At 40.6% G+C, this 22,124-nt stretch overlaps 1 protein-coding gene across 2 annotated transcripts in view; it reads left to right on the top strand.

The window, feature by feature from the left end:
- The window catches only part of Dcaf1 (DDB1 and CUL4 associated factor 1), a 73,377-nt gene extending 51,590 nt beyond the window's left edge, over positions 1-21,787 (top strand). For both annotated transcript variants that reach the window (XM_063248939.1, XM_063248940.1), the window contains exons 18-24: positions 2,215-2,448; positions 2,976-3,069; positions 3,862-3,966; positions 4,448-4,521; positions 5,274-5,375; positions 14,926-15,178; positions 20,813-21,787. In XM_063248939.1, coding sequence (XP_063105009.1) covers positions 2,215-2,448; positions 2,976-3,069; positions 3,862-3,966; positions 4,448-4,521; positions 5,274-5,375; positions 14,926-15,178; positions 20,813-20,871 — 921 coding nt within the window. In that variant the 3' untranslated portion in view covers positions 20,872-21,787. The remainder of the gene's footprint in view (positions 1-2,214; positions 2,449-2,975; positions 3,070-3,861; positions 3,967-4,447; positions 4,522-5,273; positions 5,376-14,925; positions 15,179-20,812) is intronic.
- The last annotated feature ends 337 nt before the right edge of the window (positions 21,788-22,124 follow it).

Genomic DNA, 22,124 nt, shown 5'->3' with positions numbered 1-22,124 from the left:
ATATTGTGAGGGGACTTAGGTTTCATCTGGAATCATCAGCATTCCTGGGTAATGTGTAGGCAGAGCTCTGAAGGAAGTGTGACAGAAATGTAGCTATCTGGAATTAAGAGTACTTTAAGGCAGAGGAAGTGAAAAGGAAAAGTTCTTGTTTATGAGGAGAGAATAAGAATTGTGTGTGTGGGGGTCATAGCCTAATAGTTAGAACTTTTGGCTTTTCCTTTGAGTAAGTTGGAGACAGTGGAGGGTTATCAGGTGGTATGTGATAAAATATAAAATTTCCCAGGGTATGATTCTGATTTTTGTGAGAGGCAAGAGGCCTTTCAGGTAGGTAATGTACCACCTGACTTATGGGAGAACCAGTGGGGCTGGCCCCAAGAGAAATGATGAGACATGATGGCCTAGTCCGTGGCGTCTCGGACACACAAAGTTTGAGAGTCTTAGATATTCAGTAGGGAATGGGGCATTGAATATACAAATCAGGAGTTTAAGAGACAGGTCTGGGATGGGAGATACAAATGTGGGTTACCTACGTGGTGATAGTATTTAGAGTCATTATGAACCTGGATGTTATCAGGAGGGTAGAGAAGAGAGTGGGAAGAGGGTATAGCCTCCCATGAGGATGTACTTGGGAAAGAGAATCAGACAGAGTAGCCTTAAAGCAGAATGAAATCCAAGAAAAAGTGGTGCTGTGAAAGCCAACAGAAGACTGTATTTTGAGAAATGATTGGTCAGTTGGTCAGGAACTGCTGAGGAGTTGAGATGAGAACTAAGAGGAGACAATGATTTAACAATGTGGGACTATTGATAGTCATGTCAAGAAATACTTCTGGTATGCTGGTGGGGCAAAAACCTAGATTTAGAATGGGTTCATGAAAGGAACAGCAGAGAAATGGACACGGCCTATACACAATTGTTTTGAAGCATTTTTGCTGAAAATCGAAGCAGAGAAGTAGGATAACAACTTGGGGAAAATATGGGGTGGTAAGTTTAAGAATGATCTCTCCCCAACATTTTATTTGAAAATACTCAAACATACAAAAAATTGAAAGAATAATACATATATTCACTGTCTGGATTAGATTCATTAGTTTAATATTTTGACATATTTTCTGTGTGTGCGCATTTTTAAGTCATTTGAAAGTTGCAGGCATGACATTTTATCTATGCATCTTACAATAGTAAATGTTGCCTAACGATTGACTTACTAATAATGGCACTTAAACAATTTAAGAAAATTGTAGAAATTTGCAAATATCACCACTATCCTGTCTATTCTAGCTTTCCCAATTATTCTGATGTATTTTGTTGCAGATTTTTGTTGTATTTTATTTTGTTTTTGAACCAGGATCCAATCAAGATTCACATACTGCATGGTTGTATTTTACTAATGTAAAACTAGTACTATTTCTTCAGTTTTCATGACAGTGACTTTTGTTCAGATTGTCCCACAATCTGAATTTGTTTGTTTTTTTGTGGTGTCTCTTTATTTCTGTATTGGAAGACTGTGTTATCTTTTTTGTGGGGGTGAAGGGGTTGTTTTATTTTTTCTTTTTGAAGCTTGGACATACTGCAGCATCTCTTGTAAGCTGATGGGAAAGATTTGATCTCTGTAAGGGTTGTATATTATAGGCTTTAGAAATTTCGGGTTACATTATATATATTGGAATGTATACATTGGGAGGTTTTAAGGAGAAAAGGGTATTTCATTGATGCCTTTTTTTTCAGAAAGTAATCCTTAAGGAATAATATTCTGTGTGTAATTATTGATCTATGTGGAGAATTTCCCATTTTTAACATTGGAAGCATTTTCTATTTCATGAAGGGGAAGAGTGTGTGTGTGTGTGTGTGTGTGTGTGTGTGTGTGTGTCCCTTGCTGGAGGTTAATCCTAGGGCTTTGAGTATGCAAGGTAAGGGTTTTACCATGGAACTACACCCTGAGCTACTTGTTTTGTTTTGTTTTAATCCTTAATGCAGTTTTATTTCTCATTTTATTTGTAGGAATGGGATTTTTCAAACTTTGAATGGGAACCCAAAGCACTTAAATTTGGTTTAGATGTAATCTTCCTACTTTCTTGTTATTTTACAGTATTAGGGCTTTTATAATTTGGGGAGTATTTGGAAAGCATTGGAGAGGTATTTTATAGTTTCTCTTTGAATTTTTCAGTGGATCAATTGGCCTGATTTTTCTCTTCCCACCCCCCTTCTTCTCTAAAGATTTATGATATTCAGACTGGCAACAAGCTGTTGACTCTGTTTAACCCAGATCTTGCCAACAACTACAAGAGGAACTGTGCCACCTTTAATCCTACAGATGATCTTGTCTTAAATGATGGCGTCCTCTGGGATGTCCGCTCAGCACAGGCCATCCACAAGTTTGACAAGTTCAACATGAACATCAGTGGAGTTTTCCATCCAAATGGACTGGAGATCATCATCAATACTGAGATTGTATCCTTTACCTTTATATCTATCTTTCCATTTGTTGTCTGGTTATTATGCAGGAATTACTTGTTTATCTTTCTACCAGTACCTGGTTAAAGTATCCACATAGGTAGTGAAGGGGTGCTGTCCTCCAGTTTGAAATAGTAATGATTCTCTAGGGGATGGTTGTCATTGTTGGTATGTACTGATGACTTCCACTAGTATGTTTTCTGTTTTAGGAAGAGGGCCAGATTCCTATCTCCCAAAGCATTGAACTGACTAATCTATCTTCAGAAGGATTTTACTGTTGTTTTGTAGAAAGCAGTTGTTAGACATAAAAGGAAAGTGAAACGCCAATGTTGGGAGAAAGGGAGCTCATGCAGCATTTGTGTATCTGAGGAGACCTTATGATATTTTCAGGGTCTTCATTTAATAATATGAATTGACTTTTAAAGTATTAGTATGTAGCAGGTGGAAAAAATATTTCTGAATTTTCATGTGGTTAGATAAGAAATTTTGTTTATACTACTTTTCCTTGACTATATTCCTTCTAGTGGGACCTCCGAACTTTCCATCTTTTACACACAGTTCCTGCTCTAGATCAGTGTCGTGTGGTGTTCAACCATACAGGAACAGTGATGTATGGAGGTAATAAGCTTTTTACAAAAATTCATTGTCAAAAAAAAATTCATTGTCTTTCTCCCTTTTTTGGCCCCTCACTTAACTGGATACTTACTTTTCTTTTATATGTAACCTTTCTCTTGTGAAGGACATTTGAAAACTATAATATAAATGAAAATGTCAATACAAATGGTGACAAAAGAGAAAGTAAAGTATGAGAGTTAACTGACTAGGGTGAGAGTTAACTGACTTTAAAGATAACAAATAACTCTTTCTGTTGTTGTTGTTTGTGTTTTGAGACAGGGTCTTACTTTGTAGGCTGCCCTCAAACTCCTCTGCCTCAACTTTCTGAATGCTGGGATTATAAGCATGTGTCACTATGCCTGCTGAAGATAATCTTGTGTAGAAAATTTCATGCATGGCCGGGGATTTAGCTCAGCGGCATAAGTGCCTGCCTGGCAAGTGTGAGGTTGTGAGTTCAATCCCGGTACCAAAAAAAAAAAAAAAATTTCATGCATTTATTCCTGCATGTATCATTATGAACTTAAAAAGCTTTGCATTGATTGTCTTGGGGTCTTGTAAGCCTTCAACTATAACATTTGTTGAAAGGTAGATCAAGAGATTGAGGATGTTTTTGGCCCCAGTAGGTTGGACCTGAAAGGTGAATACCTTGAGAGGAACTGAGTAAATGTAGAATAAATTTATTTACAGAGAAACTCACTGAACTCTTGATTGACAATTAGGAATTTTCTGTCCTTATGAATAGGGGATATTTTTGATTCTTAATAGTGTTTCATTTCTACCTTTTCCCCCAACTAGCTATGTTGCAGGCTGATGATGAAGATGACTTAATGGAAGAAAGGATGAAAAGCCCTTTTGGGTCATCTTTCCGAACATTTAATGCTACGGACTATAAACCTATTGGTAAGCATTTACAGGCACTGTTGTTTTTTAATGTCTTGGTGTTCTGTTTTTTTGTTTTTTTAACTTTCTATTGAGGAATATACTTAGGAAACACTTATGGGCAGTCCCCTTAAGGAAAACTAGGTTTTAGAAATTTATTCTTTTTATTTTGTGTTTTGCTATGCTAAGGATTGAACACTGGGTTATACCTGGCCCTTGGTTATACCTGGCACATGCCATCATTGAGATGCATCCCCAGTCCTTTTTAAAATTCTATTACTTTTTTTTTTTTTGGTGGTGGTGTTGGCATTGGAGACCAAATCCTGGGCTTTGACACTGAGCTACATCTCCAGTACTTTATTTTGCAATAGAATCCCGAAACTTGTAATCTTTCTGCTTGAGCCTCCAAGAGTGCTGAGATTGCAGATATATACCACCACACCTGGAAAAAAACGGTTGTAGCAATAGTTTAATTCTGAGCCTTGTGCATTTTGTTTTTCAGCAACCATTGATGTGAAGCGGAACATCTTTGACTTGTGTACAGACACCAAAGACTGCTATCTTGCTGTCATTGAGGTAAAGGGCCCTTGCAGAGGCCTTGCTGTTTTGCTTTTATGTTTCAAATAATTTTCAAGTTAGATTACAGGCATTTTGTGTGATATCAGATATGTTCTAAAGTTGAATAACATTCCTGGTTGTAATTACTGATAACCTTTTCAATTGTTAGGATTCTGGAGATACACAGTGCAAGAGAAATAGTTAGAAAATCTCAGTATAAGACAGTGTAGAGTACCAGGCCTGGTGGACACAACTGTAATCCCAGCACTTGGGAAGTTGAGGCAGAAAGGTTGCTGTGAGTTCAAGGCCAATCTGTGCTACATAGTGAATTCAAGACAAGCCCTGAACTATATAGCAAGACCTGTCTCCAAAACGCTCCCCGCCAAAAAAAAAAACAAAAAAAAACAAAACAAAAACCCCAAAACAAAAGAAAACCACCCTCCACCCCCTCCACCCCCAAAAAGGTGTAGAGAATTCTGTTTCCTGGATTCTCACTGTCAATCCCTGTGTCAGAGGAGTCTGGCACACTCACTAGAGCAATATTGGTTTGTCCCAGGGATATTATCTCCTATGCTTACAAAAGTCTCATTACCCATCTGGTGTTTCCTATTCTTTCTGTATCCTATTTATAACATTTTCAGAGTTGGCTCAAAAATTTTACATATTGGAAGCTTTAATAGTTAAGGATCAAAGTCTGGTGCACCAGTTAGAGCTGGATATGGTCCTTTTGAAAATTCACTGCTGCTTGTGAACTGGCTGTTTTATTCCAGAATCAAGGTAGCATGGATGCTCTGAACATGGACACGGTATGCAGGCTGTATGAAGTGGGAAGGCAGCGCCTTGCAGAAGATGAAGATGAAGAGGAGGACCAGGTCAGTGATAACGGAGATTGCTTTCTGCTGAATAATGCTTCATAGAGTTTATGTTCTGTGTTTTGCTAGATGGAGATTGAAGCGTCAGCTTTTGGGATCTGTTGTTGTATCTGAGAGACCTGTCTTACAGCTGAAATTTAGAAGAAAGTGAAGTTTTGTTATTATAATGCATAATCAGTATTGAGTGTACCAACAGCTCCATTTATAGGTTAATTGCAGTAAAGCAATCTCTGGTTTTTGTTTCAGAGATTCACCTGTTCTGTTTGTGGTGTCAGTACCTTGTTCTGGCTCAAAATAAGCAGTCCTTGTATTTTCAGTGTGAATATAAAACAAAAGTCACTCTGTTGGAGGTGGATTGTGGAAATTGGTTAACCTTTGTAAGGTGTTTGTTATCTGATGAATATAGCATAGTCCATTTTCAGAGTGATGAGTGGAACTTAAGGAAGGGAAGATTTTGATGCATTTGAGAATTAAATATACATAAAAATATGAGAAGGTAATTCCATGTCCCAGTTTTACCTTTCCTCTTCCAAGGCAATTAAAATTTGTGGTTACATTATGGTAGGTGTTTACCTGTGTGGTGTTAGTGTTGATTCTGAAGAGTTTCTCAGACTCCTGTGTTTCACCAGATCATTTTCTGTCTGCTAAGCTCGTACCTCATTTTCTTTCTAAACTCTCCTAACCAGATTATTTTGTCTAAGTTTTGACAAGTATTGTTGAGTAAGTAATAAAAGTTGAAATTTAATGACCAGCATCTGTCTTTCTCTTGTTATAGTTGTTAATGCAGGTAAAATGACATTTTCAGATCTTGAGTTCATTTCCTTTGTCTTTTTTCCTCCTACTCTGGTGTTACTTAGTTCTAGTGCTTTGTCTCTCCCTGGTGCTGGATCTTCTATTTAAGGGCACTGGGTAAGGAGAGGAATACTATAGGAAATGAGCTTCCCTCTGTTCGCATTGTAATAGCTCAGGCCCTTATCATTCCCTAGCTTTTGGTTTGTTTGATGGTACTTGGAATGATGAACTCAGAGCCTTATGCATGCCAGGCTAGCACTTTAAACTGCTGAAATACATCCCTCCCTCTTCCTTCTTATGTCTTTAAAATTTGAGAGAGTGTTTCCCTCAGTTGCCACACTGGACTGGAATTTACTATCGTCCTGCCTCAGTCTTCTGAGTAGCTGGGACATGCCACTATGCCAGTCTCCCCTAGCTTTTTAGAAAATCATGCTCAGTGGTTAAGACTAATAAAATGGTTTTTGTTAATGTCATTTCTAAACAGCATGCACTTAACATCTGAAGCATTTTCTTTCTTTATTATTTTATTTTTTTGAGACAGAATCTTGCTTTACAGTTCAGAATGGCTTTGAACTGACTGTATATCCCAGGTTGACCTGGAACTCATGGGAATCCTCCAGCCTTCAGAGAGCTGGGCTTGCAAGTGTGCACTGCTGTACCTGGCTTAAAACAGTATTTTAAAAGCAAACAGTACTAGGGGGAAAAGGGTCCTAGTAAAGGGTCTTCACACAAAGCTGGACTGAACTAAATCCGCATCCCCAGCACTTTCTTTATTTTTTGTTTTGAGTCAGGGTGCTCAAATTTGTGATCTTCAAGCCTCAGTTTCCTAAAGTACTGGGATTATAGGTTTGTGCTGCCACATCTGATTCCCAGATCTTTTTTTTTGAGATAAGTCTCTCTGAATTGCCCAAGCTGGTTTTGAGCTTGTGTTCCTTCTGCCTGGGCCTCCCAAGTTGCTGGGATTACAGATACCACACCTGGCCCCAGAGAAGGGCTTCTGAGTAAAGTGAGGAAGTGAGACGTGTGTGTGTGTGTGTGTGTGTGTGTGGGGACTGGTGACTGCTATAGGACAGTGATGATGAACCTTTCAGAGGTTTCAAAGATAGAACATCTGCTGTAGCACATGTGCTATAGGTTTGCCAAGTAGCTATAGGGTCTCAGCAGAGCCTTTTGGGGCCTAGCTACTGCTTGACCCAGAAACATTTCCCACTGTGTAATACTGTCTTAGGCAGGGATAGTTTCCTTGCTCTAATGTCTTCCCTCACACACAGGAGAGCATTGATTATCACTGTTGGATTCCACAGGAATATTATTTTATAAAATACTTTAAATGACAGTATTTTAGTTAGCAATGATAATACCAGCTACTCAGGAGGTAGAGGCAGGAGAATCAGAAGTTCAAGCTCATCCTGGGCAATTTAGGAAATTAAATAAGGGGTCTAGGGGTACAGCCTAGTGCAAAAGCCCAGAATTCAAAGTACTGCAAAGCAGGGGCGGGAGGGGGGGGGGCGGCGGCTTTGTATCATAGTTTTTAAAACACCGATATCATAAAGCACATTAAGGCTCCAGAGCTTGAAACTGCTTCACCAAATGCTGCTGGGAATTTCCTGGGGTAGAAAAGCTTTTCTTTAGTGCTTTCCAGCTGTGTCTTGTTGCATGTGTAAGATACCCAACAGTGCTTAAAGCTCATACGAGTTGGAGATGGGGTGAAAGGGACAGGTCTCCAGATGAATATGTGAGATTTATAATTTATTTGTGACATAGGTTTTAATATTTGCCTTTTTTAGGGACTGAGACAGGGAGGGACTCACTGTGTAGTTTATGCTAGTCTTGAACTCACTATGTAGCCCAGGCTGGCTAAATTCATGATTCTCCTGCTTCAGACATTCCAATGCTGAAATTACATGTGTGTGCCACTATGTCTGGCTTAATGTTTTCTTGAGTGTTGTATTATTTAGCTTGTATTTGTTGCTTGTCTTTCTCGGTAATAGAGTTTTATAGAATAGTAGTAGTAGATTCTCCAAATTTCATATGATTGTCTTGAATTTAATAGTATCTGTTCTTTATTCTTGCATCAGTTTGCTACTTTATATCCCTCTCCTTTGATGCATACATTTTTACTCTTTAGCTTTCATGTAATACAATGTGATTATCCTTGAGCAAATACAGAAGATTAAGTTGTGAAGCTATTGGTCCTTAAATAATTGTGGTATCCATGGGTGGAGACCCTTTTGTTTTCCTTGGGTTTATTCATCACTACTGGGTATCACTTGGGTCTCAGGCTTCTTGAATGTTGCATGTTAAACTGTAAATCTGAAGCAAAACTCAGGTTTAAGTTATATATCAGTATGATTCCCTGCTACAACATTGTTGTGTTCACAAGGCAGTGAGAGTCTCTTTGGGGTTCATCACTAGTTCCATGAGACCCGAGGTCTGGTTTTGAGGGGAAGGTTAAAGTTTAAAAAGGGGCTTGGATTGCCTTTGGCCTTTTGGGAGCTTAGAAGTTCTCTGGGCTGGCTTCATTTTTGCAGACACTGAGCAGCAAGGGAGGCAAAGGCAGTGGGGAAAGGTTGACTTGTGCAGAAGCCAGAGACCATTATAAGGGAAAGAACTTAAGCATTCTTGTGCTGTGTCCTCTTTGGGGAACTTTGGGGAAGGTTGATTGTCATTCTGTGGTTCTTTTTTACTTTTCCTTTTCAGTGGTCAAGGAAGAAAGATACTAGAAAGAGAATAGGGGTGGGAAGGACTTCAGATTCTCCAGCTCTGAAGGAAGAGTAGAGGTTGCCTTTGCATGGGGAGCCAAGAGTGAGAGGGGAAGACTCAACAGAGTCGTAGCAGGTGGCTCTCAAGCCTAATCTATAGAAGAACCTGACACTTTCCAGCTCTGAGGAAGCTTAGGGGTCTACATTACCTTGTGAAGTGGGTAAGCTAGCATTGCTTCTGGATTTCTCAGGATCTAGACATATTTCACCACATACAGACACCACCACCCTTATTTGCTCATTGTAGTGTTTCATTTTTGAAGAACATTCATGTGAGGACTGCTCTTGTCCTCATACCTTTGACATTTTGATCTTTTGATGTAGGGAGACTTTGGGAGGGATAGTATCTATCATAAATAAGTTTTCTTTATGACCTTCATTGTGTCGATCCATGTTCCTCCTAGAATCTTGACAGTGGTGTCTTGCTGTATCTACTGTATCTCCATGAGGTTTCTTTATTGTCCCCTTCATCTGTTAGCTTGAATTTTAACTCAAATATTCCTTTGTATGTTTCATCTGATTTTAAAATTGGAGACTTCTCATTTTCATATCAATTATTTGCTATTCAAAGTTTTATCCTAGTGTAGGTATCTGCTCTGTGGTCTTCTCAGATGTTCCAGGTATGACATGTATGGCTTAGGGATGCAGGCACCTGTGATCAACACCTTTAAATTTGCCTTTTCACCTTGACAAAATAAACTCAGAATCATGAGTTGACCAGCTGCTATTTGCTAAAATAGTTGAGCATATAGTACCTATATAAAACAATTGTTATTTAAGGAGTTTTATTGAGATATAATTTACTTACATGAAAATAGTTCCTTTCACTTTTAGTTTAAATGTTTAGATATTAATAAGATATAATGAACTGTATGACTATACTGATGAAAGAAAATGTGTAGACCATTGACAGCCATGTATACTTGGTTTCTGAGGCTGCTAGTCTGTCTGCTTTCAGGCATTTGATGAGAGCACAGTTGTGTACCCTATCAAAGCTCATATTATTCATACAAATTTGGCATGTATATGTGTCAAGGGGTAGGGGTGTGTGCTGAACCCAAGGCTTTATTACTGAGCTGCATTCCCCACTCTTTTATTGTGAGACAGAGTATAAGTTACTGAGTTGCCTAGGCTCAGCTTCAATTTAAAATCATCCTGCTTCAATCTACCAGAGTCCTGAGATTATAGGCATGTGCCACTCTGCCTGGCCAGTAAATGTTTTTTTGTTTTTTTAATCTGCATTTTAAAAAATCAATTTGGTCAACTTTGTTGGCTTTTAGGAAAATTATAAAATCAAAGATTAGTTAAGTGTTCATTGTTTGTAGATTTTTAAAAGTCACTATATTTCAGCTAATTATAGTTAAATTTATAAAGAATAACTCAACAAGGGAATAATGTTCTCTTTTTTCCACTCCATTTGGAATCTGGGACACACTGTGTGCTGTGGTTCCTGTGTGTTCTCCACTGCTAGAAGCGGATGGTAAGAGTCTTTACTGATCCTAAACATAACTGCATCCCTGACCAGACCTGAATGATTCCTGAAGATTTTTATTTATTTATTTTGAGATGGAGTCTCATTGTGTAGTTCAGGCTGGCCTTAAGCAGAACTCAAACAATCCTCCTCCTCAGCCTCCCAACTGCTGGCGTAATAGGCATGCGCCACCACACCTGGCTGAAAGTTTCTAGTTTTACTGATAAAATATATTTGTATTAGATTTTAGTGATGAGAGAAAAACACTAGTGTTGATAATCCTGAAATGAATGTGTAGTTTATTTTTTATTTTTTGGTGGTAAAAGAAATTGAACCCAGGATCTTCGCATTGAACTCTCTCCCAAGCCTTTTTTTTTTTTTTTTTTTTTTTTTTTTTTTTTTTTATTTTGAAGCAGGGTCTTATTAATTCACAAAGTTGCCTAGGTTAGGCTTGAATTTGAAATTCTCAGCCTTCCAGAATGCTGGATTATGGGTATGCACTACCACATGAGGCTTGAATTTGTAATTTTTTTTTAATTTGTAATTTTTAAGGATATTACTAGGAACAGGTTTGTTGTGGATGTTGTTTTGGTATATTGGATTGAACTGATGACCTTTCGCTTACCAGGCAAATGCTTGAGCTACTGAGCTAAATCCCCAGCCCCAGGAACAAGTTTTTAGGAGCTTCAATTCAACAAACTCTGCCATGTTAGTGTCAGGACAGTAAGAACAGTTTGAATCAACATTACAAAAAGTTATCCTAGTTTTTTAGATTATTCATAAAGACCTGACGTTTGATTTTGTAATAGATTGGTTATATTTTGGAAGGAAGTATAGGCTAAAAACTGTTTCTTTTTTTTCTACCGGGGATCGGACTCACAACTGCACGCTTGCAAGGCAGGTGCTTATGCCACTGAGCTAAATCCCCAGCCCCAAAGCTGTTTCTCTTGGAAAAATACTCTAACCGGGTTTTGAAACAAATGATGAATTAAAAACAAAAAATTATACTTAATTGCTAAATAAACAGTTTGGTGTAGCAGAGAAGGTCCGTGAGGATACCTGAATTCATCTTTGTGACTCTGTCCTGGAGACTCAGTGAGTGGGGAGGATACACTACTACAGAACAGTAAAATACAGAACTTCACAGTGTGTCACTTGTCATCTTAGCTTTGGTTCTAATTAGGGGTGCACTTCACACTTCCAAGGGGGCCTTTCCAAAATCCACATGCATGAGCTTCATTCAGGAATCATCTTGTTACCATGATTAGGCATGTGTGTTTTGCAAGAAATTTTTCTCAGGTGATTCTGATTCACACCTAATTAAAAGCACTTACTTAAAAGAAATTGAGATTAACAGGATTTGGTATTTGATAGATACTCAGTAAATGGTCATTGCTTTTCTTGCTTTTTGTGGAATGTGTCACAGAACCTTTGGGAATTTTTTGGGTGACGGTGGTACTGGAGATTGAACCCAGGCTTTACGCTTGCTAGGCAGGTACTCTACCACTGATGAGCTGTATCCCCAACCCCTTTTTATTTTATTTTGAAGCAGTCTCACAGGCTAGGCTTGAACTTTTTCACAGGTGTAAACCTTGCCCTTAGGAGGTTTGACCAGGGAAAGGATTAGCCTGTGGAGAATTAGAGAGACTGGAGGCTGCTGGGCAGAGAAGTAGTGCTATAGTTCATTGCAGTAGATTGGAGGGAGTGCTGGGGGCTGCAGATTAGTGAGAAACAAGTTAATAGAAAATGAAGTTAGAGAAGTGGGAGAAATAAAATACATGTTTGAGATTTTTGACCTGGTAACTAGAATACCAGAAAAAATACTAGGTTAGGTATGGTTTGAGTTCAGTTGTGAAATTATGGGGTTCTGGGTTTCTGTGCTACAGATAGATGGGGCTGTCAAGTGGACAGTTTAGGGTTTATGAATGAGAGGACATTTGAGGGAAGAAACGGTAAAAGTTGGACAAACCTCTGTGCCTAGGGGAGTTCTGGAAGAGACCAAGAAAAATAAACTAACACTTTGGAACCCTTTATATATACCAAGCACTTTCCACAGAGCTTATATACATCCATGCACATGTATTTAAAAATGTTTAAGGCTAGGGATACAGCTCAGTGGCGCAGCACCTGCCTGGCAAGCACAAGGTCCTGAGTTTGATTCCTATTCGATCCTTTATTTTTTATTTATTTATTTTTTTTGTCTTTTTCCTTTTTATCAGTACCAGGGATCGAACTCACAACTGCCTGCTTGCAAGGCAGGCGCTTATGCTGCTGAGCTAAATCCCCAGCCCCTTATTCGATCCTTTATGAAAGTCAGTTAACTGCCCCAAAAGGTTTTCTTTTTTTCTTTTTTTCTTTTTTTTTTTTTTCCTCCCAAGACAGGGTCTTGCTATGTAGTTCAGATTAGCCTTGGACTCACTATGTAACCCAGGCTGGCCTTGTACTTGATGATCCACCTGCCTCAGCCTTTTAAGTGCTGGGATTACAGGCGTGCACCACCATACCTGGCCAGCTTCCTCAGAGTTAATCGTCATGCTGTTGGGAATTTGGAAGTAACGGAGGCCTCCTGGCCTGTGGAACATGTATTGTTTACTTTTTACACTGTGGTGGGGCAGACAGATTGTCATGTGTGAGAGATGAGGAGAGTGAATGAGCAAGTAAGTGAATTAGTGGCAGCCGAATACTTGGAAGCTAAGAACAGCTTTTGGCCACCCTTTTTAAAAGCCTATCTGTAGGTGGGCCATTCATGGTGGTGCACACCTGGAATCCCAGCACTTGGTGGCTGAGGCAGGAGGATCACTACCAGTTCTAGGTCAGCATGGGCTATATTTTGAGTTTTAAAACTAGCCAGAACTACACAGAGAGACTCTGTCTTCGAAACACAACACAACACAACACAAAAAACCAATAGAAAAGATTTTTTTTTTGGTACTGGGGATCAGACTCTCAACCTCGTGCTTGGTGGGCAGGCGCTTATGCTGCTGAGCTAAATCCCTGGCTGGAATTTTTGAAACATGTATAGACTAAAAAGTTAAGTTTGAGGGAGGTCAGCCTCTTCAGTGGAAATAAGTATGATAATAGACAAGGATAGGGTGGGGATGTGAAAAACACACATGTGGTAACAGGCTCCCAGGGTGGACTAAGGCCTAGAGTGGGAGGGGGAGGGCCGGGGCTTGTTTTTCTCAGGTCAGGGTTGAAATCAGGTTTAGAACAGAATCCAAATGGGAGCACTGGGGCTTGGGATTTAGCTCAGCGGCATAAGCTCCTGCCTTGCAAGTGTGCAGTCGTGAGTTCAATCCCTGGTATTGATAAAAACGAGAAAGACAAAAAAATAAATCAGACAAATGGGAGCTCTTGTACCAGTCAGCCTGTTTTCTAGAGGCCCAGAAGTAAAGCTACTCTGTTGAATAAGTCTAGTTTTCACGGTTGATAAATACTGGTAGCTGAGAAAGGGTTGTGTGTGTGTGCGTGTGTGTGCATGTATGTGTGTGTGTATGCTGTCTGACGGTCAAGCTGAGGGGATATTAGGGAACAAAATGTTTTGACTAGTAGTAACTTTAAAATAAAAAAATTTTTGCTTACATTGGGTTTGTTTTGTCTTGACTTTAAATTAGATGTATTTATTAAAAGATTGTTATTATTGCAGAATTAGAATCTTTTTGCTATTGGTAAGGCTGAGAATTGGTGTTAGGGTAAAAACGTGTCTAAAGTGTTGGTTACATTTATTTAGGAACATCTCTCATCCTTTTCAAAGTTGAGATTTCTTTGTGTCCTTCCCATTTGAAGGGAGACAGTTTGGGTTTCAATGCAGTTGCAGCTGAAATGTGTTGGAAATTTGCAACGCCCGAGGTATCTAGAAAAAAGTACAATTTTGGCTTTTGTTTTGGAAAGTTACCGTAAGAATAGAAGAATGAATGTTTTCTGTAGCATACTTTTTTGCGGGGTGGCGGTTCCTAACAAGAAGTTCAAGTATATCTTACGTGCCTCTTTTGCTGTAGTGTTGAGATGAAATGTAGCACTGTTAAGGGGTTTGCCTACATGCTCTTAAAGAGTGCTCTTTAAGGGATTAGAGCTGGTGACCCAGCAGCTGTATTTTTTTTTTTTTTCTGTTTTGTTAAAATGAACACTTTTTAGATTCCAGGTAAAAATTTTTGTTCCAGTGCCTCAACTCTGTTCGCTTGCTTGGGTTATAGAAGAAAGAAGAGTTCTCTTGTGCTTCTAGAACACTGATAGCACAGACTTCTCTGGAGCAGTTTGTCTCTTTCCATGGATAGGGGCTGCATAGCCATTATTGCTTTTATGGAGTGAGCAGTAATCTTTGTTTGAGGGATGCTGTGAATGTCTTGGGGATGTAGGCATGCCTGTCGCAGCCATCACTGACAAGTCTGACTGGCCATAAAACCTGTGCTCATGTAGATTGCCACCTGCTTTACTCATAGTTGTCTCTTTGGGCAACAGTGACTGTGTGGCCAATATGGGTTAAGCGTTTGTGTTTGTCTTAATGGGCCTCATGCTCTTTTACCAGGAAGAGGAAGAACAGGAAGAAGAGGATGATGATGAAGATGATGACGACACTGATGATTTAGATGAACTTGACACTGACCAATTGCTGGAGGCGGAACTGGAGGAGGATGACAATAATGAGAACGCAGGAGAGGATGGGGACAATGACTTCTCTCCCTCTGATGAAGAGCTAGCAAACCTTCTAGAGGAGGGAGAGGATGGGGAGGATGAAGATTCTGATGCAGACGAGGAAGTGGAACTGATCCTGGGGGACAGTAAGTATAGGGCAGAGTTTGGGATGAGCCTTGGCATACAGGGAAGGGTTCCTTGTGCCCATCTAACTCAGTAGCCATACCCAATTCTGTGCTCTGTGGCTGCTGATGGAGCATTTGGGTACCCTGAGGAAAAGGTTTGCAATATTGCTCATCCTCTGCTCCCCCATCAGACTGTAACTGCAGTCTGTCCATCTCTTCCCTTGAAGCAAAGGTTGGCCAACTTTTGCTTCTCTGTAGAACAGGAGGGTCTCTGTAGCTCCTTAGCAATTTCATAGTGAGAAAGTAGTCATGGAGAAAACTTAAACAGTTTTGAGAAATGTCTTTACTTGCAAAAACTGGAGATGGGTTAATAGTTTGTCAGCTCCTGCTCTACAGGGTCAGCCTTAGAATAAAGGGCCAAAGCATAGCTCTTCTCCAAGGCCCAGAGCTAGAATCTATTAAAAACAACTCCTCTCAGGGGCCAAGTCACAAATCAAAGTCTTTCTGTAAACGAGCCCTTTCCTGTCTGCTGTGGTGAATCATCACTCCCTCTCCCCCTTCTTATTCCAAATTTTTAAGAACACACTAGTTTGGTACTTTTCTGAAGTTACATCTCCTGCCTATGCAGATGAATCTTGAATAAACCCCACTTACAGTTTTAAGATTCTGCAGGCTCTGCCCTTGTACTCTTGTATGCCTTGGGATGGTGTGCTTATCATTACTGTGAAGTTCTGCTGTGTACAGACTCATACCAGCTATGGGCCTGGCTCTTTCTAGTGCTGTGCTGCCTAATAGGGGGGTGGTCCTGAGATCTAGCTTTGTTCACGTAGCTGTGTAGCTAACCTAAGCAGCATTCTAACATTCGCAGTAGGTAGGTCTAATTTATGCCATTAACCACATGTGGCTATTTAAATTTTATTAAATTAAAATTTGGTTCCTTATTCACAATAAATTCACAATTATTTTCATGTCTACATTTTAAGTGCTGAGTAGCCACCTGTGGCTACTGAATAGCATGGACATAGAACATTTGCATCACTCTAGAAAATTCTGTTGTGATGGCCTAGGCCCAACAAATGCCAGGTGGGGTGTGTGTGCACGTGCATGCGAATGATAATATTGGGGATTAAGCTCAAGGTTTCACTAAGATGCTGTGTTGCCCAAGCTGGCCTCAAACTTGGCACTTATCTGGCTAGGAGAGTCTTTTTAATTAACATAGGTGCTCTTACCAAAGTTGTATTTGAGGAAGCTTTTGATTGGGGTGGGGGTGCCTTGTTATCTGCCCACCTGCAGTTTGTGAATTTCCATTTTCTATACTGAGATGTTGAGGCGATTCAATAGATTAGTCCAGTCCATGGTCAGAAAGCTCAGGTAACAGGGACTAAGAGGCAAGGGACACAGGACAAATTTACCAACCCTTTTTATTCTATGGGACTAGTAAGATGTAGGAAACAAATTACACCTTTCAGTTGTAAGTAATTAGACAAGTTCTAACATCTATCTACAGTGGTTGTCCTTGTATAAGAGAGCATCACTTTCTTTCCTTTTTTAAGAATAACAAAATTTTACCAAAGTACAACATTTACAGAAGTTTCCAGAAAAACAATACAAAATGATCACAAATTGTTTCGAAGGAGAGAATCTACACTTGACAATAAATTCACAAGGTTAGTTAGGGAAAGTTTTGACCTTTCTTCACTGGTCATTACACATGCTAGGCAAGCACCACCAGTAAGCTGTACTGCCTTCCCCGCCCGTGTTTATTTCAGTATTCCCATTTTGATTCAGACAGTCAAGCCTCATCTATCTACAGTGTCTAAAGTTACACTTGGCTGGAGAGCATGACCTGAAGAACTGGTTAGCTGCTTTTTATCAATGCAGATAGATCACCATTCAAAGAGGGAGCTAGGTAAGTAAGTTAGCCTATGTCTGTAAGCCCAGCCGTCTGAGAGGCTGAGGCAGGAATATTGTAAGTTCAAACTCAGCCTTCAATGTGGCACCTCAGATTCTTGCCTCCAAATTAAAAATACAAAGAGGGATAGGGATGTATCACAAGATCCTGTGTTCAATTCTCAGTACTGCTTCCCCCACAAAAAAAGATAAAAAGCCTATAAAATTTACCACTTCCGTCAAAAATACAATAAAGAAAACTGCCCAACTCTAGTTCTGTGCTGTAGGGATTTTTTTGGGTACTAAAATTAAACTCATGACTTTATCTTGCCTGGCAGGCACTTATACAGCTGAGTTTAGCCCCTGCTGAGCTAAACCTGTGGCCTGACTCTAATTCTGATAACTGCCTTCAATTCGCAGTGCTATGTACTTAAACCCTCATGGGGGGCACCCCATGAATAACTGGGGCACCAGTTATTCAGATAATGCACAGTGACTGGGACAAGACATGATTTGCTCTTGTGCAGTTAAAGAATACAGATGTCTGAGCACTTACTCTCTGTGTTTCTAAGACTGTCCCTGACATGGAAAGGGAAGTCTTGGCAGGACAGGAAAAGCAGTGCACCCTTGGTGATGAGATCAGCTTAAATATTATTCATGGTACACAGGTTAGTCCATGTTGGCGCTGTTTGAATGCTTGGGTGGCATTGGTATTATTCTCTGCTAAGTTACTTGCTTTTTTTTTTTTTGTCTTTTTCATTTTTATTGGTACCGGGGATTGAACTCACGACCGCCTGCTTGCAAGGCAGGTACTTATGCCGCTGAGCTAAATCCCCAGCCCCTAGTTACTTGCTTTTAACAGAGCCTGGGTCTGTAGCGGAACCGTGTGGTTAGGCAGTGCTGGGGACCGTCCATCATTTAGAATAGCTCAACCCTTCCCGGCTTGTCTCCGTTAGGGAGATGGCTTGGCCGTGAAATGCATGCTAGGTGTTGCCATTGAGCATTTTTCTGGGGAAGGAATAGTTCAACTTTACAAGTCCTTCCTTGAAAGGTGAATCTCAGGGGCCAGCAGAGATATGTTTGTCCTTTTTTTTTTTTTTAAATCAGTACCGGGATCGAACTCACAACTGCCTGCTTGCAAGGCAGGTGCTTATGCCGCTGAGCTAAATCCCCAGCCCCCAGCAGAGATAATATGAAGTTAATGTGTGCTGCTGTCACGAGTATCTGCTTTAATACTAGTTACCAGTCTTGCCAGTAAACACAGCATTTCCTTGGTCCTGTGGGGCAGCCTGGTCATCTTGTCAGATCCTGTGCTTGCCCAGGACTCATCTCAACTTTCCATTCTCCCTTTTTCTTTCTCCTTGCCCCTACTCCCGCAGCACTGGGAATTGAACCAGGGCCTTTGCACTAAATTATATCCTCAGCACTTTTTTTTTTTTTTTTTTTAAATTTGAGACAGCCTGTAAGTTGCCCATTGTCCAGGCTTGGTTTGTGATCTTCTGGTGTTGACCTAGAGTGCTGGAATTACAGATGTATGCCCCCATGCTCTACTTCCATACTTAATTGGAATATAAAGTCTCCCAGTCTCCTTTAGCTAATTAGGAAATTCATTTCACATAAAACAATCTGGAAAACTAACCTCCCAGCCCCTCCTTTCTGCTTGGTAGTGGGACTGAACCCAGCACCTTGTGCACGGTATGCAAGTGTGCAACAGTTGTCCAGACTGGCCTTAAACTTGGACTCATCCTGGGTCAGCCTTTCAAGTAACTGCAATTATAGATGTGTACCATTGCACCTGACCTGAAAAATTTTAATTCTATGAGAATGTTGTTAGTTTAACTTGGTGTGAGTATTACTGTGTGATGGGTGACATTTTGTCATTTCAGCTTGCCTCTAGAATTGAGGTGGCACCTGTAGTATATCCTTCGTTGCTTTTTCACTGTGTTTCACTGTGAAGGAAAACCATAGTAGCTGTCAGCAGACAGAGCATGTTGATACCCTTGGTTTGCTAGTGTGTTCTCTCATACTCATCATCTAGAACAATAGCCCATAACCTTTCTGAGCTTATGGAGCCCTTTTAGGATGTAGTATAAACCATAGGAAATCATAGGCTTTTGCAGGGACTCAGTGATTCCAGAATCTTGATTCAAAGGTCTTTCTGTGTTTGTGTTTGTCATCCCCCCACTCCTACCAAAAAAAAAAAAAAAAACAAAGGCAACAGGTTAAATACTTCAGGGATTTTTTTTTTCTCCTGGTACTGGGGATTGAATCCTGGATCACTTGAATGCCCTGAGGATGATGTACTGCAGAACTGCACCATCAGCCCATAAGACACTCAGTCCTCAACAACTGTATAGCTGACGATTAGCCAGTCTCAAGCAGGTGGTCTGGTGGTGCTGGCTGTCAGAACACAGAAGCATTGGAGGGTTCTTGAGAGTTGCTGTGGGTGCTTAAGAGTTGCCTGGTGAGCCTGTCGTGTAGGGGAAGGCAGGACATAATGCTGTGCCTGGGCTCTGGGAACGATGGAGGCCTTGCCTTTCCTCCTGGAGCTCTTGCAGCAGAGAAGCTCCCATGTGACGTTTTTGTAGCCCTTTCTCTCTTTCTTTCTTTTGGGACTTTTGTGTCACTGTCATGCTTTTCTTGGTTTAATTGTGTCATGACATTTCAGTTTGTTTCTTTTTCTCTAAGTGAGCTTGTAGTGAAGAAAAGAGGATCTGGGGCCAAGTATTGTTGGTTCTTGGCTTGTCCAGAGTTGCTGCTCGAGGTACCTGGGAAGGGCTGCCGGAATTTTCTGCATCTTGTGAACTCACAGTCTCTGTGCTTTCGCAGGGCTCAGGCTCTGTCTTCTCACTTTCCTGGAAACCTCTTAAAATTGTTTCCTAGCTTTCTGAGTTGAGCAATCAAAGTGGGTACTGAGGCCTTTCCTGTTCTTCGCTTAGCAAACAACTAGGTGCTGTTTCTCTGGTTTCAATCTGACAAATAAGGGGTGTTTACTTCGTCTTAAGGGTCCTTTTGGCTACCGCCAACTTTTACCCTTAATGGATCTTTCTAGACATGTTGGTGTGTTCACTTATGCCTGAGAAGGCTGACAGTTGAGCAGAGGGACCTTGTTAGAGACAGTGTCTCCTTCTAGGGTGTCACATCTGTTTCCTGCTTCCCATCTCATTTCTAGATTGATGATCCTGCTCTGGTATTACTGCAAGTTGGCCTTCACTTTCTGTGAATTTGTTCCCTTCAGGTTATTTGCAGAAATGACAGAGGTGAAGCCTAGAATGGCTCTCTCTGCCTGTAGTCTTCTAAGGACTGGAGAAAAGGATGGCTAAGAGGTTAATAAAGATTACTTTTGTTTGGACTCATCTCTTTTTAGCGGTATCTGTTAGGCAGGCCTGTGCTCATCCCTGTAAGGGTGCCAGAGGTCCAGAGCCATGAGGTTTGTTCAGTATTTTTAGCCCAGCATTTTGCATCTGGAGTGCTGTGAGTGGGGGTTTCAGGCAGCATGCTAGCCCAGTCCCTTCGGGGCCTCCTAGCGAGCAAGCAGTTTCTGAGAAATCCAGAACTTTTGAAAGGGAAGAGAGCAGGAGGTCCCAGGGCTGGTCCTTGTTGCCAGCAACAGGTGTATTCCCCAGAGCTAGCTCCAAGGAGTTAATTGATGTGTTTTCTTCTTTCTGGAAACTGGTTAATTAACCTTGTTGAGGCATAAATATATGTGATGCAGATGCTTCCTGTAATCTTAGTGCATAACCTGGTGTCTTCCTTACCTTTCAGCTGACAGCTCTGACAACTCTGATTTGGAAGATGACATCATCTTATCTCTGAACGAGTGAGGAAACATCACCATTTGGAAGAGATTCTTGGCATGCGAGAAGCAGTTGTATGAATTGAGAACACTTTTCCTTTCCTATCCTTTCTCCCAGGGCTGTCTATTAAGGAACTGCATGCCCTGTATTCAGAAGATTATGGCTTAAAGACTCACTGGAATCTGAGGGTCTTTCTAAAAACAATAACAACCACAAAAAGACAACAGGGGTTAGGTCCTATTCTGCTTTCCCACCTGCATCCCCACCTCGAGATGGACATAATCTTTCCTCTAGGGAAAACAAAACAAAACATGCCTCAAGTTATTTCGCTATATATTTTCTTTGTATAATGTTCTTTACTTAAAGAACAAGAAATAGTTTTTTATAAAACTAAAAAAGAAAAAAAATACACAACAGGCATTTATAACTGAGGGTATGAACTTATATCCACTGTGTCTCTTGGCCCTGCACTTCATTTTCTTTGGAAGAAAATGATGTCTAAGAACAATAGAGGCATTTTTACATACGTATTTAAATGAAAAGCAAAATCGTGGTTTCTTAAATTGATAAGGATTAAGAATATTTTATTATAAATATAATATATGATTTTTTTAGCCTGTTTTGTTGCCTCCTATGCTGTCAGGTTAATTTGTTTTCCGTCACACCAGGAGTGGACAAGGCACCGGTGGTTTTCTGAGGAATGCCTACATGTACCCGCCTTCACGGTTCACGGGCAGCATGGTCATTGTGGATATTGGTTTTGTGGAGTTGAGGGAACTTAGGATGTAAGTTCACTCCCTCTATTTTTCTTTGTGATTGTTTTTCAAAATCTTTTTTCTTCCCTTGCTCCCCAATGTGGAAATTACAAATCAAAGGCCTTTTTCTTTAATGTAAAGTGTATTTATTTAAAAAAAATACAAAATAAACTACAAGTCTTTGTTTATGGCCTTTCCCTATTCTCTTTTACCAAAGTGGGGCCTCCCTTTCCTTGAAGCTCTAGTTGGCCACACATAAGATGCTTGCAAGAGAAGCAGAGCAGGTTAATAGTGAGTGCAGGTTCCCCTGCACCCCTGGAGAACAGCAGCTCGGGTGTGTGGCCCTGGCCTGGGTGTGGGCAGAGGCCCCACTTTGGGCAGGGTAATAGGTGGCAGAGCTTTCGCATGGTGCACAGCCGACTCACCGTCCCATCCCCGAGTTCCCTGGCAGCTTGATGAGGTGGGGGCCTCCGGAGTTTCAGAGGGATGGGTTACCAGGGCTGAAGGGCATGTCGGCTATCCCTG

The sequence above is a fragment of the Cavia porcellus genome, unplaced genomic scaffold (genome assembly GCF_034190915.1).
Source record: "Cavia porcellus strain 051 isolate PalLab524CR breed Dunkin Hartley unplaced genomic scaffold, mCavPor4.1 scaffold_5, whole genome shotgun sequence".
NCBI lineage: Eukaryota > Metazoa > Chordata > Mammalia > Rodentia > Caviidae > Cavia > Cavia porcellus.
This window is presented reverse-complemented; position numbering and strand designations above follow the sequence as displayed.